Source organism: Anabas testudineus, chromosome 19, assembly GCF_900324465.2.
Source record: "Anabas testudineus chromosome 19, fAnaTes1.2, whole genome shotgun sequence".
Classification (NCBI taxonomy): domain Eukaryota; kingdom Metazoa; phylum Chordata; class Actinopteri; order Anabantiformes; family Anabantidae; genus Anabas; species Anabas testudineus.
The window spans coordinates 17,588,798-17,609,063 of NC_046628.1; the positions used below are offsets into that span (position 1 = coordinate 17,588,798).

General features: G+C 44.2%; 1 protein-coding gene across 3 annotated transcripts in view; it reads right to left on the reverse strand.

Annotated features, from left to right (window-relative positions):
- Nucleotides 1–295: 295 nt before the first annotated feature.
- LOC113156270 (serine-rich coiled-coil domain-containing protein 2-like) overlaps nucleotides 296–20,266 on the reverse strand; it is a 30,037-nt gene continuing 10,066 nt past the window's right edge. Inside the window, exons 2-15 of one of the 3 annotated variants that reach the window (XM_026351307.1) lie at nucleotides 15,554–16,869; nucleotides 15,276–15,449; nucleotides 15,023–15,199; nucleotides 14,759–14,832; nucleotides 13,991–14,164; nucleotides 9,854–9,944; nucleotides 9,519–9,603; nucleotides 8,977–9,069; nucleotides 8,744–8,858; nucleotides 7,905–7,988; nucleotides 7,688–7,774; nucleotides 7,329–7,454; nucleotides 6,926–7,031; nucleotides 969–1,188 (exon numbers count right to left, since the gene is read on the reverse strand). In XM_026351307.1, coding sequence (XP_026207092.1) covers nucleotides 1,106–1,188; nucleotides 6,926–7,031; nucleotides 7,329–7,454; nucleotides 7,688–7,774; nucleotides 7,905–7,988; nucleotides 8,744–8,858; nucleotides 8,977–9,069; nucleotides 9,519–9,603; nucleotides 9,854–9,944; nucleotides 13,991–14,164; nucleotides 14,759–14,832; nucleotides 15,023–15,199; nucleotides 15,276–15,449; nucleotides 15,554–16,826 — 2,742 coding nt within the window. In that variant the 5' untranslated portion in view covers nucleotides 16,827–16,869 and the 3' untranslated portion in view covers nucleotides 969–1,105. Of the gene's footprint in view, nucleotides 1,189–4,825; nucleotides 5,827–6,925; nucleotides 7,032–7,328; nucleotides 7,455–7,687; nucleotides 7,775–7,904; nucleotides 7,989–8,743; nucleotides 8,859–8,976; nucleotides 9,070–9,518; nucleotides 9,604–9,853; nucleotides 9,945–13,990; nucleotides 14,165–14,758; nucleotides 14,833–15,022; nucleotides 15,200–15,275; nucleotides 15,450–15,553; nucleotides 16,870–20,266 lie in introns of those variants that run through there. The other 2 variants (XM_026351306.1, XM_026351305.1) reach the window with 2 other exon arrangements.

Sequence of the window (20,266 nt, forward strand, 5' to 3'; positions counted from 1 at the left end):
ACAACAGAAGTGGGTTTTCTGACCTTGCAGACGTGTTGTTTTGCAGAGTTTCACTTAAACAGATGCACAGATGATCGGGAGAGCGAAGGATCCGTGATTTTCTAATTTGCTGGAGGGAATTTTGTGGAAGAGAGGAGCCACATGTTGCTGTCAGATGTTTCCAGCACACACACAGTAAAATCACTTCCTAACACTCAGGGACTGAGCCAGTGTGAGACAACATTAAGACGTCCTTTAGACTTGTACTCACATAGTTAACGTACCATTACAGACAGTTTCGGTTTTTGGTAACACCTTATTTTACTGGCTGCAGCATGTCCAGATAATATTCTACATAGACTTTATTAAGTTTATTAATTTATGAAGCTCGATCCATGAAAACCCTCTGAGATTCTGCTGATCCACAAAGTTCATTGATAAATAGTTTAATAGTTTAATTTAAAGGCACAGACTCTAAACTGTGTCCACATGTTCTGTTTCTCTAATTTCACAGATGACAACAATAACTGTGTTTCCATGAAGTTACAGTTCAGGAAGCCGAGTGTTGTCAGTAAAATAAAGTGTTACCAGCTTTAAACCTTTCTTATCAATCACAGTGCTCAAACTATTAACAAGAAATAAGTTAACTGGATATATTTCACCTATTTACACACAAAGAGTTCAGTCACTTACTGAACTACAGTACACGTGACCAGGGCGGCTCGGTCGGGAATCGTTAGCTCACGTCGCTGCATGTTAGGAAGCGGATTTAAAGTCTGACAGGGTTCAGTAGCTCTTTGGCTTGGGGAGGCGCGAGAAGCTGGAGGTGAAGCCCAGAGATTTGAGCTTGACTCCAGAAGTGCTGTTGCCGCCTGGGTCGTTGGAAAGCTGTCTGGGCGTCTTCGTCCTCGAAGGCGAGGTCTGAGACAGGAAGAGGTGGAGTTTGGAGGGCTGCGGCAGAGGCAGGGATCGGTTGGAGGTCCCTCTCCTCTCCTTTGTCTCGCCTTTCTCCTCCACCTTTCGCTGTCTTCTCCCGTCCTCTCGTTGGGTCGTAGGGTCGGTGATGTTGGTATCAGGACGGTCAGGGAGTCCATCAGCGGGGTTGTCAGGCGGGGCTGAGCAGGGGTTAGCCGGAGCTCGGATTGGTGGTGGGACCTGATCCGTTAGTGGTTCCTGGTCCTCTTGGCTGGAGGAGTGAAGTATCTGTGACTGAAAAGCAGAAGAAGAAACAGTCAGGCCATGTTCTCCACGACCTCCGAAACTGATCAACTGAGGTCGAACACATGACGTGACGGAGGCTGATCAGGTGTCTCACTGTGTTTAAACTTTATTCTTAAAACTGGGACATGTGACAACATGTCTTTGTTTAGACCACTTGATTCTTTAGGTCTCAAGTTATATATATAATAAAATAAACCATGAAACAAATGATCAAACATCAAACAGACTCTGACTCCTACAGACTTTAAAGGTTTGATGTTGATGCAGAACACCAGCATTAAAGAAATGTTCCGTAACGTCTCAGGAATCGAACACAGACACTTTATGATCACATTTAACACAGATGACAAGTTGCAAATATCGTGACACTGACATCTGAAAATCTTCTCTTTTCTGTCAACAGACATCCTGTTGGACTGTTACTAAACTTTTCATGGTGCCTGGTTAAGGTTAGAGAAACGCTGTGGTCTGACTACCTAAAGAAGAATTTAACACTCTAAAGTGAGTTCATATGTGTCACTGGTAAATATTTGTAAATACTTTTCAGAGCCCTTTTATTTTATTTCTTGTTTATTGTTGAGAAGTCGCAGCAGCGCACAAATCCAGAAGTCTGGTCCAACAGACCTACGTCTACTTAAATATAATAAGAGTTCTTTCTTATATTCAATAAGAGGTAAATGTAAGAGAGTGAGGGAGAGAGAGATGAAACCTCCTTCGTTATTTATTTGAGATTCTTTCTGAGGACTTGCTCCTGCTTTCATCCCTGTGTGTTGTTTGCTTTGATCAGAGTGTGTCCTGCTGCATTAGATGTTAACGTGTGATCAGAAAACACTGTACATTAAAAAGACATTAATTTGTTGATCACATGCTGAGAATGGTTAAAACACTCTGATCAGACCGTTGAAACAAACAGAAACTCCTTTCTCTAATCTCAGGAAAAGGTTTCTTCAGTTTGTTTTATTCATTACAGTCACTGTCACCGATAAAAAGCATGAAAACAAATCATGACTTAACTGTGAACTGTAGTGGTGATTCATATCTGCATGACTGTACTGTGAGGTCTGTAGATTACAGTCCGTTTTGAAACTACTTCAACTATTTATCACCTAACTCCCGTTCCGGGGTTTGACCTCAGATTCTCCTCGGCTGGTTTTCCTTCTGTCTCCCAGGAAGTTAAATCGCATTCTGAGGTTTTCTGTGCACGCATCAGAAATATGAGAGTGAACACTGTGTCTAGGTGGATGTCAGCAGGAGTTTCCCAGGATCAATAAGCAGAGATTGCAGCATATGATGGATTCCACCGCTCCGTTTTTCTACTTTCCCCTCGATTCCCACTGTAAATCAGATTATCAGTGTGTAGACGAGAGCAGGCTGCAGCGTTAACGTGTGGAAGCAGATATATTCAGCTGGATGCTTGTCAGGTACATTTACACCTGTAGACCCACAAACTGAACACGTCTCTGCACACATTTAGAAAGTCACTGCTGCAAACCAGGTTTTTACATGTTCTAGTCAGAAAACGCACAAATAAAGAGACATTCTGTGAAAAACGACTGTGTACGAAGCCTCCAACTCTTATTTCCAGTCAGTTAGTCTACTGATTCTTTTCTGATGTTATTTATTCCTTTGGTCTATGAAAGAGCAGATTTCCCAGAGCTCAAGGTGACATCTTAAGACGCCTTGTTTAGTACGACAGATTTTCAGTTTGCAATAATGTTAAAGAACTGGAGCAAATAGAGAGATTTAGGAAGCTCAAACCATCAAATGATGATAAATGAACTAAACTACTTAATTATCTGCTGCTGCACCAACAAGCCCTTTCCACTGGCAGCCAAACATGGTCTGGTTCAGAGAATCTGATTCCAGAACAGATCCGGCTTTTTTCTGTTGCTGGTTTTAATAACTTGTTGAACTAGTTGAGCTCAGACTGGTCAGAAGCCACATGTAGCTGTCTCACCAAGCTGCTTCTGAGCGTCTGCTCTCCGACAGCCACCCTGACGGGAAGAGAAGGTCCAGAGGCAGCAAAGCAGCCACAAATCCCAATGGTCCCTGTTTGTTTTTGCACCATCACTCTGTGTTAATGAGTGTGTTGAATAAGGACATGAAGGATCAGGACTGTTTGTGTTTTATCAGCTTCAGCAGCTTCGTGACTTTAGTGATGATTAGATCATATTTCATGACCAACTTATGTAGAAAGTTGTTGGTCATCATCTTTTCCTGCAACTGCAGATGAACGAACAACGCGGTTTTAAAAGGATAATAATAATATTAATAATGACATACTGTACTTTATTGATCCCCTTGGGGAAAGTCTGGTCGAACAGCTGCCAGACGGTACTTATTGGAGGTTTCTGTGTCTTGTCCAATGACGACTCGACAGGAGGAACGGGGAATCAAACCACTAACCTTGGGGTTTAAAGATTACTGCTCTACCAACTGAGCTACTGCTGCCCCGATGGGTCTGATATTAGTTTATATTTTTTATTTTGTGCAGCCTCAAACTCCATGTCTCACACTTTGTGATTCCATTGCTCTGTGTCTCTGAGCTCCATCGACTGCTTATACTTAGTTCCAGTTTCAAAAAGACTCAGTAAGGAACTGAGTCAAAATAAGCTCCTGACTCCGACCTCCAGGCCTTGAATACTGAAAAAATGAGGTTCTGTGTAGAACTGGACCAAAACTGAGAGGAGGAAACATTTGCTGATGAACACTGACATCTGGTGGTGTACAGCGGTACTGCAGCCTGTCAGTCTACCTGTGTCTCCTGCAGGGGCATCGTCTTAAAGTGTGTCTCCCTCCATGCATGAATAATGCATGACAGGATGGATGGATTAAAGAGAGGGAGGCCAGGGTAGAGGGAGAGAGACGTGGAAGAGATGACGTGATGCAGAGAAAAGGACAGATGGGACCACAACAGAGGAGGAGACAGAAGAACGGGTGAAGGAGAAGAGAGAAGAGAAAAACAGGATGGAGAGAAAAGTGGACTCGAGTGTGTCCTCGACCACATGCAGCTCGTCTCAAGGAGGATTCACCTTGTGTTGGACAGAGGGAACCACTCGACTGCCAAATCTTTTCCTGGAGTGTTCCGCTTCCCTGACAATGACTTACAGGACGTCTCTACAGGAACAAAGTGCTGATCCACCCAAACTAACTCCCCTCTCCTCTCTGCTGCCTTCTCATTGGTCTCCGGTGGCTCATTAGATGAATAATATCACTGCACACTGCATCACCCATCAGCTCCAGTGTTAAATAAAGGGACAGGTATTAGTTGTAGGTTTGAGACGATGGGAAACGAACTATTACTGCAACGATGGAAAAATAAAGTTCTGTGGATTCAGTCCTTTTACGGCCACTGAAGCGTTGTTCTGTTCTTTATTATTATTAGTTGTTGAGGATTTAAGGTGTATTCGGTATCTCATATGGAGGCTAATGATCCAGAAAACTCTCTGGCATCAGTTCAGTACGTTCATCAATGATTCAAACTCCCACTGTCCTCAATGCCGAGGACGCAACCCGGACCAGAGACCAGAGACCAGAGACCAGAGACCAGAGACCAGAGACCAGAGACCAGAGACCAGAGGAAGTGAAGGGCGTCCAGAGTGAACTTATCACCAGTGGTTCGACTGAACAAGCTGAAGTGAAGTGCTCCTCACCTAATACAACATTTAAGAGCCATTTAGAAAGACAATTTTAGCTCAGCACTGCTTCCTAACGAGCCTCTAGACTGTGCTGGACTCATTTCAGTGTGAAGGAGAAGGTGTGACCTGTTCTCCAGGGAGCGATGAATCATGACTGGAGATGGGAAGTTACTCCCAAAGTCTGTGTCTTTGTATGAAATATCTTGAGCACATGATGTTCATACGTTAACATGTTTAGAAACAGAAATTAAACACCTACAGTAATAAAGAGCTACACGTGACTCTGGTGCAGTGACAAGAACCTACAGATCTTCAATTTTCTGTTTCTGTATAAAAATAACTACAAACATGATCAGATGTTCACACTAGATTAATTACACTTATTTATTGTATAAAATGATCCAGTTCATTTAAAAAGAGTTGGAGTCACGTGTTCCAGTCAGAGAGAAGAGAAGTCTTTAAAAACTAAAACTGTGTCATGATGCAAACAAAGATTTGTGTAGACCTCAGAGGAACAGTTCCCTTTATCTAGTTTTAGGACCTTCCCTGATGTATTTTTGCAGTATTCTCTTCTAATTTCTCAAAGATCCTCTATTGTATTTTACTACTTAGCTTCTGGTTCAGTGTTTCAGTATTTAATCTGTTTTCATTAGACCAGATTAAAAAAAACTCACTGTCAACGACAAAATGTCAAACAACACTTCACTTACTTCAACTGTGTCCTTGATACAAAAACACAAACATGCAGACATAGAAATACAAACAGTTATAATGATAAATAATGTGGAGCAGTGGAGCCTCCTAGGGGCCAAAAACCAGCTAACGCACCTTTAAGGTTTGTTTAGGACAAAGGAGACATCAGTGTTTCCTTTGTCTGATGGGTCGGGAAAAGAAAAGAAAGGAGAAGAGATGGAGGAGAATGAGGAAGATAAGAAAGTAGTACTGTACCACGCTGTGTCGCTGAAGTAAAGCACTAGATTTTCCACTTCTGGGCGACGGCAGCGAAACAGAAACACACAGACGGGAGGAGGAGAGTTAGAGGAGAACACACACAAGTCATTCGCAGGTTTCTCAACTGTTTCAAGCACAGACATGATTTCTGAGGCCATGATCTGTCCCTGCTCAGCGTGAGGCGAGACAGTGAGGACGGGCGGTGAGGGAGTGGGTGGTTCAACGATGCAGGCTGCAGAGGGAAGGAAGGATGGGAAGAAAGGAAGGAAGGAAGGAAAGATAGGAAGGAGCTCGAAACAAGAAAGAGTGAAATGAACACAGGAGCTGCTGAAGTCCAGACTAAATGAAGAAAGCTCCAAAGTAAAACTGAAACTAAGTCGGAGTGACGTGAACTGAAACGACGAGCAGATTTAATTCATGTCTGAACTTTGTTTTCACCTCGAGTTTCCTCTGAAGTCGCTCCGTTAATGTACATTCCCATGAATAAGTTAATCGGCCCCTCGATGTCACGCAGAAACTTTTCATTTGGAGCTCCGATTCAGTGCACGTGTCTCATTCAAGTGTAATTTTGAGCATAATATTCGAGTCATTTCGTGCCGGCAGAGAAACACGTCTCCATTAAAAACGCCTCCTCTAACCTCTGACTCCTCACCCTCTGACTTTTACTAAATTAAGTTGCTGTACTCTTTGCTAACAGAGCAAGTCTGTGCAAGGTTGGGTCCCTGGTTGAGTTTTGTGTTGTTAATAAAGAATTTGATGTTCTGGGAACCTTGGACTCATTTAATGAATTTCATTAAAACTGTGCAGGAGTCGGTGGAAACTTCCTGCAGCAGATTCATTTTTGTCTTTTTGCACGAGTGTGACCAGGTTCAGCAGCACTCACACACAGTGGCACCGTTAGGAGGGTTTTCACTCATTCTACCTCGTTAGGAACCAAACTCGCCTCCTGTAACTGTTAATTCCTGCAGATCGAGGTGTTTATTCAGATGCTGCTCATCACTTCAGGCCACTAAATTTTACGCACTGCACCTTTAACAGCGAACACTTAACAACCAAGGAAGAAAAGAGGGAGCAGAGATGACAGAGGTATTCAGGGCGTATGGGGGGAGGTGGTGGGGGAGGTTTGCAGCACTCACTTTTCCTAGCGAGGTGGGAGGGGATGCTGGGTCTCGGCCTCCCCCTGTAAGGCCTGGAGCGCTGGTACTGCCAGGGAGGAGAGAGGAAAGGAACAGGGGGGAAACCCTGAGGAGACACAGGGGGACAGAATCAGAGAGAAGGAAAGGAGGCTGAAAAAGGAAAGAGAGCGACGAATAGAACGAGCTGAGACGGAGACACTTCATCAAAATAAGAGTTTTTACTGCTCCACAAACCGCTCGCTGCTGAACTACGTCACCCAGAGTTCAGGTGCTTTCAGGTGTCCTCAGTGAAAGTGGACAGAAGTGGAAGAATGAAATGTAAAAAACCAAATTAAACTATTAAAAGAAAAACGTGGCTGATCAGCTTCAGGTTTACTGTTGTTGTGTCTGTGTGCGTCCTCACAGTGAGATCTCTCCACGGCGTCTGCGAGGCCACGTCCTCTCTCTCCGTCACATTCGTCTGTGTGTGCTGATCCACCTTTCCTGTCGTCTCCTGGCAACGACACCTGGTGGTCGTCATGGGAACAGCCTGTGCACACGTACACACGCACCAATATTAATATTTAACAGCTGTTTTTGGACGTCAGCAGCTGGATTTCACTCTATCACTAACAAAACATTTGTACAGTTTCAAACATCATCATCATTGTTGTTCTTATTTTTATATATAAATGTTTTTATTATCACTTCTCGCAGCACTACATGTAAACACGACTGCGTTAGCACGTTAGCATAGCTACAGAAACAGGGGGGGACACAGACCAGTTTCAGTGTGAGCTGTGCGATGGTTCGGTCTCGGCTCCTCAGCTCCTCTCTGAGCTGCTGCACCTCCTGCAGGAGCGTCTGCACCTGAACACAAACATACATATGTTATACTCGTGTAAAGGGTTTAACTAACAGTTAAATCAGGAAGCTGAACCAGGTTCAGGTCTGAAACATGCTGATGTTTGTGTTTTAAGAAAGTTTGAAACACACCAACCTGAGAGTCGGAGCTGTGCGAGGAGTCGTTGGCCTCGGGACTCACAGTTTCTGTGGTCAGAGTGTCATCGTCCATGTCTTCCTCCTGGACCACGTCCACATACGATATATTAATGTTATATTAACGTTATTACAACAAACACTTTCCTGTTTTCACTCATAAAAACATTTTAATTTCTTCTTTTTCACTTTTTTCTTGTTTTATGCAGTTATGAAGAAGATTCAGTAAAACTGTGGTCTCTCTTATGGAGCTGACCAAAGTTCTGGATCAGGTTTTCATATGAACTTCACGTCTGTGTGCTGAGTTTGCTCTGAGCAGTGAAAACTGGGAGAACGCCTGATTGTGTCTGTTGAAAAGATGAGTCCAAGCTTTTCACAACAGAACTCTTTCTATCGGGCTCGAACAGATGTCAGTCGAGGAAGCAAACAAATAAAAATGGACCATTAAACCTTTCTGATAAATAAGCAAAGGTTTAATAAAAGTCAGCTTTATCCAAACAGTAAAACGAGGAGGTCGTCAAAAGGCCAAAAGTTTCAAAATCTCCCAAGAAAGAAAAATAAAAACGAGGTTGGAACCGATATTTATGGTCTTATAGAGAACAGAGCTTTAAAAGATGAAACTAAGTCGGGTTTTAGTAAAAGAATATCTAAATATCCAAACTGAAAAACAGTAGAGCAACAAATACCTGAAGATCTGATCAAAACTACAGAGACCAGCTGTTTTTTAAACAGATAACTCGACAGATTCAGTTTTTACAACCTCTGAATCTGAAGCTTCGACTGATCCAAATGAACAGTGAAGACAGGAAATGCTGCACATGGTAATGATTTCAGTCTCACCTGCTGCAGTAACCTCTGCAGGAACTCCAGCTGTGACCTGACGGCAGAACAGTCTTCAGCAAGTTCCTCCACATCCAGACCCAAACCAGGAGAACCAGGAGAGAGACAGGGAGACCTGAGGGGGCGATGCACAGAAACACAGCTCATCATTCTGAAACGTAAAGTAAAGGATCCAGCTGCACAACCTCCAACATAATAAACAGTGAGAGGTGGTTTTACTGAAGATGTTTAACCTCGGAGTGCGGAGATCCAGAATCAGGTCACCGTCCCTGATGTCTGTCCTCTTATTCCCGGGGTCCTCGGCGAGCTTGTAACACTGGAAGTCACTGAGGGGGCGATAAAAACACGACGATCAGCTACCGACATGACATCTGTCCTGCTGCTGTGACTCTTGTCCAGTTCAGCAGAGGTTGTTTGTATAAAGAGAGAGCAGAGCTGTGGAGTCTGACTGCAGATACCAGCTGACAAACAGGGTTTCCTTAGTTTTAACAAGTCACTGAATTATCGAGACTGTAAAGATGCAGCAGCTGATCACAGAGAATCGAATCTTAACATTTCACTCAGAGCAACAACCTGTTTCCCTCGTCAGCTTCTCCTGTTCACTAGTCCCGAGTCCCGAGTTCCCGCAGACTGACACATAACAAACCTCTCAACATTGAAATGACCCTCTGACCCCGACCACCACATTGTATAATATCTAGGAGCAATATTTCCTCCTTAATGACCCAACATGGATCAGCAGGACCTAACAGCAGGCCACAGTTCTCTGCAGTACCTGTCATTGTCATTGTGGATATCCTGCATTCCCCAGCAGAGCTGCCGTCTCCTCCACTGAGCCATGTGGGACATCCCGTCTCCATCTGCAGCAGGGTTCAGTGAAAAGTGAATCATCTACCACAAAGTGACCAACAGGAGTTGTTCTCCAGCAGAAGAAGGTGATGAATTCAGAACATGTGGAAACTCAAACCCATGGTTTTAATTATTGTTGAAGTAGTGAGCAGATTCAAACTGTTTAAATAATGTTTAAGTTGCTTCATGTTAGCTGATGGTTTTGGTTTGTTCATTCTTCTAAGTTCACTTCTCTAAAACCACGGTGAGGAGCTAACATACCACTGTGCAGTGAGGCGTCTTCTGCCAGGTCTGCGTCCAGCATGAGGTCGTCATCCTCCAGATCACAGGAGTCCAGGTTGTTCAGGATGTCCTAAAGGCAAAAGACGGAGACGATGCTGTGTGATTTACTGTTCACCAAGTCTGCACGAACAGACTCGATACTTCACTCAGATGCTGAAATGAACTGAATCAATTTGCAGAAACATCAGGTGAGAGATTTCACACGTGGACAAATGAAGCTTCGCTGATTCTTGTAAAGCAGGAACATCATGATGACAGAAGCTACAACAGGAGCAGATGTTTTCTTTACTACTATTTACAATCTTTTCCGCACATGAAGGACAACGTGTTTTTACAGCTCGTGTTCGAAGAGAAGAAAAAGAAAAAAGGGATTTCAATAATTTCCCATTTGATTTGTCCAAGGTCAGAAACACAAAGAGACGGAGCTTCTCCTCTGAGCACAAAATAAAAATGAACCAACACAGAAAAAAATCCAAACTAAATTTTATTTTTTATATTTTCAGTACGAAGGACAGTGTCAGCTTCAAGCTGCTGATAAAAGACTAAAAGACCTTCAGTGTGAAGCGAAGGCCTGTGGATCAGTGTTTTTACAGATCTGGACCCTGAAGGAGCCACAGCGAGCGTTCACGTGTCGAGTATTCTGAAACTTTAAGAGCCTCTAAATCAATGTTTACCACCACAACAGTTTTCTAATTATCAGCTACCAGACGTTTGTTGTTTCTTTAATCTGGATAGTTTGCAGAGAACATGTTTGTAATGGTTCCTTCTTGATATGAATGATTGAATTTCAGGAAGGTAAAAGGAAGTTTAACACCACTCACACACACGTACTGCAGAATAGAACCGTCGGTGCCAAAACAAGAATCGACCTAGTTATCAGTGTTCACGGCTCCACAACTCCAGCTGTCGCTCTATTATAAACCATCTCACATTGATGTTTCACCAAGCAGATACCTTGATCCATCTGGTCCCCGTGTGAAGTCATTAGTTTCTAATCCTTCTAGTGATCAGCTGTGACCACAAAGATCAGAGCAGCTCAACAGATCTGAACTTGTGACACAAACCCTGTCCACACAGAGCTTCACAGTAAACCAGGAGGTTCTCAGAGACAATACCGACCAGGAGGTTCTCAGAGACAATACGGACCAGGAGGTTCTCAGAGACAATACGGACCAGGAGGTTCTCAGAGACAATACGGACCAGGAGGTTCTCAGAGACAATACGGACCAGGAGGTTCTCAGAGACAATACCGACCAGGAGGTTCTCAGAGACAATACCGACCAGGAGGTTCTCAGAGACAATACCGACCAGGAGGTTCTCAGAGACAATACGGACCAGGAGGTTCTCATCTCAGAGACAATACGGACCAGGAGGTTCTCAGAGACAATACGGACCAGGAGGTTCTCAGAGACAATACGGACCAGGAGGTTCTCAGAGACAATACGGACCAGGAGGTTCTCAGAGACAATACGGACCAGGAGGTTCTCAGAGACAATACCGACCAGGAGGTTCTCAGAGACAATACCGACCAGGAGGTTCTCAGAGACAATACCGACCAGGAGGTTCTCAGAGACAATACGGACCTGTTTATGGATCAGAAAAACTCTGCAATGGAAAGGAAACTTCACCTTAAAGAAGACACACACACACACACACACACACACACACACACAGACACACATAGACACACACACACACACACACACACACACACACACACGTTTGTTTTCCTGTTTCCTGCCTGGAGAAGCTTAGTCACAGCACAGTGACCTGAGAGGAAACCAAACTTTTTAAAAGCACACACACACCTGCAGAAACTGTCCCCGGTGGCTGAGAGCAGTCATCCACATCAACACATTACCTCCTAATCTCCTCTCCCAGCTCCCTCCTCCTCCTCCTCCTCCTCCTCTCTTATCTCGTTCCCTTCTTTCTGCCATCTTCCTTGGCTTCCCCCTCTTCTGTCCTCATCTCCCTTCTCTCTTTCATTCCTCTCATTCCATGTTGTGTTTAGTCTTTTGAACACGTTAATCATCTGTCACCACAGAGACAGAGCTCTGACATCAGACAGGTGAGGTTGGAGGGGTTTAATCTCTAAAACAGCGATCAGCCTCAGAGTTTACGATGATTAGTTCACACATAGAAGAAGATAAACAGACATTAATCCTGCACAAGCTGCTGCCGAGAGCCTGAAAACACAGAACTTACCGTAGTTTACTTAAAATAATGTTCATTTGAGGAAGTGATGCTTTACTTATAATGATAAGATGAGATAAATCTCTGTTGTCATTGCACAGTCAAACTAATGACTGTCAGAGCTGCGGGTGTGTTTTCCTCATTGGTTCTGTTTTATTGCTGAATTTAACATCATTCACACACACGATGTTTCTCCTTCTGATACTTTACTGCTGAACTTGTGTTAGTGGATTTAAAATAGTTCTACTCTTCATACTGAACCAACATCATCTCTGGACCACGTCTCTCTCGTCTCACCTCCTGCCCTGATCCCTCCAGCTCCTCGTTTTCTTCTCCTCCTAAGCTCTTCTTCTAATTTCTCTTCCCTCTGAACTAATCGATGTTTCAGTCTTGTATGTAAGATACACACTTCACTTGGCAGCACTGCAGCGACAAACAGAAAGCAGCATTTCAACTCTGCTCCTCAACAAATTCACTCAAACACAAACCAGCGTTGTGCTGATTTCAGGCTGTTTGACTGACGACCAACGGGCTGATGGGTAATGGAGCGTTAACCACACACGGAGCAGTCTCCCCTCAGTGCAACACTGACCCCTGGTGGACATGTTGAACATTAACAGAACTTCCTCACGTAAAACGCTGAAAAACAACATGGTCAACAAATGAAGACAATCAGTACATACAGAGGTTTAAGAAGTCAGACTTCAGCACTCGTTAACGCGCTCTGATCCTGAGGTTCGTTAAGGTGCACAGCTCGTTAACACACAGGACACATTTAGACAACAGGCTGATTAACAACACCTTAACATAACTCAGGGTGTGGCGAACAGGAGGGAGTCACGGTGCTCAGAGTGTCAGTAACTCTACAGACTGACGTGTTGAGAGATGGTTCATAAGCTGCCTATGAATCCCTGCAGCACACCGACCATCATCTACACGACATCCTGATGGAGCAGAGAAGAAGCTGCAGTGGACGACTCACCTCACTGCGTGAAAGATACAGGAGACCCTTCATCCCCACAGTCACCACAGCGGACTGGACTTTCACATACACAACTAAATAATGTCTGTGATAGGACACAGACAGGTTTGCAGCAGCAGCTGTAATTCTCAGAACAGACACATGAGGGAGCCACAGGATCTTATTCAGACCTCATTAGTCCTGATACTGGATCCTGATTCAGAGCGTGATGTCACGATTTAATCATCAACAACCTGTGAAAATAATCCAGGTGTGATGTCTGATGTCCAGAGTTCATATTCAGTTTTTAATTACCTGAGAATTTGATTTCTGCTCAGATATTTTCTTGGTTTTTACCAGAACAGAGAATGTGAACCGTCTCATCTCTGTGGCTGATTTATCAACTGTAATAATGTGAGTTTGGTTCGTGCCACAAGCTAAAATAAAAATTTAAATATGTTGTGTTAAAGTTACAGCTTGATGTTAAACCAGAGCTTCACAGAAAACAACATTTATCTTGTGCTCGGACATTTTATCCTGGATTAAAAAACGTCTGCTGGTGACATGTTGATTGTTTTTGTGCTCAAATAACAGAGCAGGAATCAAAACCTGATCGGGTTCAGCAGAACTGGGCTCAGACTTTGTTTTTGTGTAAAATTCTGATGGAACAGCAGCTTCGCCAGATTCAGAACTGTTCACAGCTGGAGATCTCGAGTCCAGACTCGTTCCAAAAATGTGCAACAAGTGCCAACTGCAAATGTTAACTGACATTGAGCTTCATCACTGACGCCTGCTGGATGCTCACTTTGGGTTTTCAGTCTGTTCGCACCATCTGCTGTCGGACAGCAGCCACAGGACGGTCCTGACCTGTGTCTAAACGGGCCCCAAGTGGGACAGAGATGCAGGAATATTAAAACAACATCAGGCTCAGGATTAATCATCGACACAAACGCAGGTCTTACAATGCTGTTGATGTCGGAGTCGAAGCTCCCGATGTGGTGGCTGGTGTTGCTGTTGGTGTTGATGGAGGCGGTCGTCGCCACGCCCCCCAGTGGTTCCAGACCCTCTTCATCCCACATGTAGGTTCCCCCAGATCCACAGCTGTCCGAGGGGGACAGGTCCAGGGATGATCCACCCTGTGAAGGCAGCAGGTGAAAAGATGTTGGGTTTTATACAGCTGCAGATTTTAAGTCAGTAAAGGAAACATCTCAGTGTTTGTGCAGGAGAGCAGCTCAACAGACGGTGACGTGAAAAAATACTAAAGATAACTAGTAATAAAAACTAATGACGGTGCAGCTGCCACCTGAGGCCCAGTGGCACAGGAAGAGCCCGGGATCGAACCGCTGACCCTGCTACTTTTTCATTCTTCTCTACATTTCAACTGTTTACACAAAGAAAACTTTAGCTTCAGCTGAACTTTTAATGACTCACAGCAGAAACCAATCCTCTGCATGTTTGGTCCACGTGGAGCCTGAGAGCAGGTTACGGCCTTTACACCCTGGGAACAGTGGGTGGAGACACGGGAGGAGGGCTGCAACTGTTCCACCTATGAAAGCGTGACTCACTTATCATGACACACGCTTTTACATTCCTAACATCATGTTTAATGACATAATAGCAGGTGTCCTGGTGTCGGAAAGGTGTTCATCATGTCGCCGTTCAGACTGTGCTCAGTTCAGGGGCTGATAAAGATTAGAGACGGTGACTGTGTGAATCTGTTAGTCTGGTACCTGGTCCTGGTAGTCCGGCTGACTGGACCTTCTCTGGTGTGAGAGTCGGGTGATGTGATGTGTTCCTCGCTCACCTGGACAGACGCAGACATTTAAACAATTGGTTAAAACATGTTTTATTACTTAGCCACAGAAAAGATGGTTAAAAATATTCTTGGACCACTAAAGAATCAAACTTTAAGTGTTGGCTCAAACTAGTTTCCTGTGTGTTATTATTACATAAATACACTGATTTCAATATTAAAAACTAATATTACTACTCACCACTGAGTCTCATGGAGGTCCAGTCCACACCATCATCCAGAAAACAGAGTCCGGCCGTCTTGGTGACACCATTAACGGACACCTTGTCATCATCCAACCTGGCGCAGGATTGGTCGAGCCCGGAGTCGTCCTCGTCGTTTTTGGACGACAGCAGCAGGATGCCGACTCCACCGTTTCCTGCAAACACAAACATAAAGGAAACTGAATCCCTGAGGAACGGACCCGCTGCATTCTGCTGTTCTACCGTCTTTACCGAGGTTGTCAAAGTCGTCCATGTACTCCTGACTGGTGTCATTTCTATCCAGAGAGGACGTTGAAGACAGGGACATGTCCTCCAGCGTTTCCCCCACCACCGACACCTCAGCATGGGATACAGGCTCTGCTGAGAGACCCTCTGTCTCTGGAGCCTCGGGGGTACTTTCTGATACTGGAGGTGAACCGAGATTAGAGATTAGAGACGAGCCTGTAGATTTAAACTAGACATTAACAGTTATGATGACAGGATGAACGTTAACCAGCACCACCTCCCACCTGGGCTGCTTTCTGCAGTGGAAGACGTCTCTACCGAGTTCCTCCATCCCGTCAGTCCTTGATTCACTTCCGGGTCACCTCCAGACCCACTGGCTGGGGTCACGCGGAGGGGGCGGGACTGCTTGATGAGTGATGGGCGTGACAGCTTATAGCTGATACCACAGGGCTTAGAGGCGGGGGTAAGGCTGGGTAGGAGGGGTTTCTTTAAGGCAGAGGGGGGCAGGAGTGATGGCGTGCTGATCCCTGAGCTCCTGGAGACAGCAGAACTTTGACCTCTGACCCCTGCACCTTTACCTCCTCCCTCAGGAGTCCGGCTACTAACTGGGGGTTTCACCAAGCTGCTTCTGGGAGGACCTTGAGCTGAGGACACAGTTGGCTCCTTGAGTCCTGGTTCAGCAGCCCTGTTGATGGAGTAGGAGCGGGTGATGGTTTGGGAGGAGGAGGAGGAGGATGGGGTGAGGGTGGGGGAGGGCTGCTGTCGGACCTGCGTGAGGCTACGTGACCGGAAACGATCGCTTTCGGTGAGCTGGGTGGAGGCAGAAGTCCCGAGGCTGTCGGTGGATTGTGAGCGGCTGGCTGGTGGCTTCTTTTGGAGGGGTGACTCTGATCGGACACCAGGACCAGAACCTGGTCTAGAACTGCCAGAATGAGCATAACTCTGAGGCGGCCTTAGAGAACCACTGGTTCCACTCCACGGTTTAGATCCAGAAAGACCATTCAGCGTCTGCTTGGTCCCGTTGGTTAGCCCAGACTGACCGGATCTGGGAACAGGCAGAGTCCTGGGGCTGGACTGTGGTGACGGAGAGGACGAGGACGTCGCCGGCTGAGCTAAACCACGACCTTTTCCTGCAGAGGGGGAGCCTGGCTTCTTGGATCCATGTTGTCGTTGGGAATTGTGAGGAAAGTTGTTACCGGAGCGGTTCAGCCCGACATTCCCGCCTTTTCCTCTTCTCCACTCCCTCTCTCCATCTGCTCCTCCATCCTCCATCGCCCCATTTTCTTTTCTCCATTTCACGGAAAAGGAAGTCGGCACTCGGATAAATCCATTCTGCTTAGCAGAGGAGGGGGGCGCAGTGAAACTGTTGACCCCCGCTGGGCCGGGGTGATGGTAGAACCCGTTGGTGAGTCGGGTGCTGATGGCGTTGGCGGGAGCAGATGGACTCGGCTGAGCGCCATCGGAGACCGTGGCAGATTTGGGTCGAGAACCGAACTTGGGCAGCCTAGAGACCACGGTGGGCATGGCGGGGGGGTCGACAAGAGGAGGGGCTGACATCAGACCCCGCCCACTTCACCATGGAGACACTGAGCAGGAGGAGCTGGAGAAGATGGAGAAAATATTTCAGCTTCAAATTCTTCACAACACAACAAACAAGTTCAGTGACGAGGTCTGAAATCAAACTTCAAATCCAACTTTAAATCCAACTTCAAATCCAACTTCAAATCCAACTTCAAATCCAACTTCAAATCAAACTTCAAATCAAACTTCTAATCCAACTTCAAATCAAACTTCAAATCAAACTTTTAATCCAACTTTAAATCCAACTTCAAATCAAACTATAAATCAAACTAAATCAAACTTTAAATCAAACTTTAAATATCTACTTTGTTATATCTGCAGACGTCTAAGAGGGTTGTTAAGAGATTTATGAAACACGACAGCAGAATATAAAACGCTGAGAAGCTGCAGATCTGACACAAACTGTAATTAACAGGTGAAGCGGTGCAGGCCGAGTTCAGACATGTCTGTGGTTAGTGTGGAGAAAACACGCAAACCACACCCAGAACAAAAACAATCAGCTGCACCTCCAGCAGCAAACGACACACACACTCATCACACAAATGATAATTCACAGGAACCACCCGTCCCATCCTGTCTGTGAGCGACTCCAGTGAAACACACACCCAGGTGAGGCGGGACCAGAACCCCGAGGCAGGAGAAAACAAGGCCGGCCTGTTTCAGCTCTGCAGAGGTTGGAGACTAAACATCAGGGTGGCGTCTGTTCAGTTTAACTTGTAGGAGAGGTAGAAGATAAATGACAACAATGAGCTGGGTATTATGGTCTTTGAGCTGTAGTTTGTTGTGCTGAGTCATCATTTAATGGATTTAAAATTAAATCATTAAAAAGAAGTTTCACTAAAATCTTCCCAGAGACAAAGAAAACGAAAGATTTAAAATGTACAGTAATGTAAGATGAAAAAGTCTTAAAATCTGCTGATTATTTCACCATTTAACTGATTAAAAAGTGGCATCATCAGACGCCTAAACTCTAAAATGTTCAGCAAACTCATTTTCTTGAAAAACAACTGATCAAAACTGTTTTCTGTTGATTGACTCATGACTCATCGTGAGAAACAGTGTGAACATCATCCTGATATTAAACAGGTGATGATCAGTTCATCACTGCTTAGAAAATAAAACATAATAATAATAATAATAATAATAATAATAATAATAATAATAATAATAATAATAATAATAATAATAATAATAATGATGAATAAAGTGAAAATACTCTTAATTAAACATAAAAAACAGAACTAAGAGACAATTCAACGCCCTCTGAGCTGTTTCTATTTTTCCATCAGTCGCTGCTGACGCTGATGGAACAAAATAGAAACAACCTCAGGTATTTGTCCGCCCAGGGCCACCGTATGCAAACACCAACACGGTGTCACAAGCTTTTCTGGGTCCAAAATTAAAACAGCTCATGTGATTATATCAGAGTGAAGAAAGAAAAAACGTAGCAGCTGAAAAACTTGTGATTTCAGTGTGAGAGAAACTGGAAGGAAAAAAAAAACCTCATGGTTTTTGTGATCATCTGCTCGTCCTGCAGGGCTGCAGAGATTATATAACAGAAGACGAGATGTTCGGTCAGATACGTGGATCAAAACAGTATCGTTTTAGTTATAGTTTGGCTTTTTGTATGTGATCTACTGATAAAGAACATTAATCACAGAGTTAAATAACCTGCAGACAGCAGCTGAATCATTTGTATGTCCACTGCAGGAATTATAGTCTGGAACTTTTTAAATGTAATATAAAATGAATGAAGTCTGGTCTACGTATAAAAGTGTCTCCATTGTATTCATCAGCTGTCTACTGTGATTCACTGTAAAATAAAATCAGATTATTGATTATTTTCCACATCTATAAACTAAGTCATGTAACATTTTCCCGGTACAAACTGACTTTAAAGAAGCAGCTAAATTAAGTGTTTCCCAAAAGAGATGCTGCGTTAAGCTGACTCACAACTTCCTCACTGCTGTGTCACAGTCAGCGGCCGAGAAGCAGAAGCATCATCACTCAGCAGCCACCATCATTTCTATCTGTATATGACAGTCCAACACAATGATGCAGCTATCAGACATATAAAGGACGACAGAGTCTGGACTGGAGGTTCACAGTCTGTCCTAAAACAACAGTATGAACAGTTAAAGTCCTTTTAAACTGCATTTAAATGTGTTATTTTTAAATTTTGAAATCTTAGAGATGATGCAACAATTAGATCTGTGATAAGTTTTACTATCTGTGATTTTACCATGTTATCACCAGGACGAGTGCAGCAGCCGTTCATGAAGATATAAAACATGTACAAACTGTTCAGGACTCAGCTGTGAGGAAACTCACTGCAGATCGACTTCCTGTTCATTTCAGGATCGATTCTAAAATTTCACTGACCTGGCTCCGGGCTTCTGTTCTGTGACAGTGATGTTGTTTATTTACTGTAATCATTTGGTTTCACCTCTGTTGTTTTCTTGTACAGTACTTTAATAAAGTTATCATCATCATCATCATCATCATCATCATCAATACTTTACTGTACACGCAGAGACTCGTGATTTTTGTGTTGCCAGTTTTATTTGTTTAGCACTTTTATTTTATTCATCACTGCATAAAAGCAAATGGACCAATAACGTCTGATCAAATCAACTAAAATTCACTTCTGAACTTTGGCTCTGAGCTTTACCTCTGACCTTAGACCCTCAGAGCTGCAAGGTGTGTGGGTCACTTTACTCGCCTGCTAACAGTACTGAATTATATCGTAACCTCCACATTGTGATACCTATAGCATCACAGTTTCCAAAAATGCAAATAGAGAAAAAATCTAAATGAAATCCCTGTTAACTTGTTCTAGGTCAAAGGTCGTTGTCAGGCATGTCTTTTCCTACGGACTCGTGAGCCTGAGATATGAGGTCACGTGTGTTCAGTTCAGTCAGAGCTAAGAATAAACTGGAGGCAGCTCACGCTCAGACTGAGCTGGATGTATATTTGTAAGATACACACTCGCAGCCTGTGGTGTGATTTTTTCCTGTTTTCCCCGCAGGGATCTTCACAACAAGGTTCACATGTCAACTGCAATCGACTGGATTTATGTTTCATTGCTGCTGGCAGACGCTCAAAAGAGGCTTCAATTGCAAAATCATTAAGCCAAGTGTGCTTTAGATAAGAGGCTTCAATGAGTCAGCTCAGAGAGAACTTCCTGCTTCACCACAAACTCTGAAGCTTTTTGTTTTTGTCTGCGAGCCAGACAGTGCATTTGAATGAATGAGCAGCAGTTCAGGTGTAAAGTCAGCTGCACTCATTTACTTAATGGATAAGAAGCTGCAGCGCTGTGATTAGTAACTGATGACTGATACAGAGTTAGTTTCATTGCATTTGATGTGTCTTTACTGTGTGTTTGCATTAGTCTTCACACTGTTTGCTCCGACTCT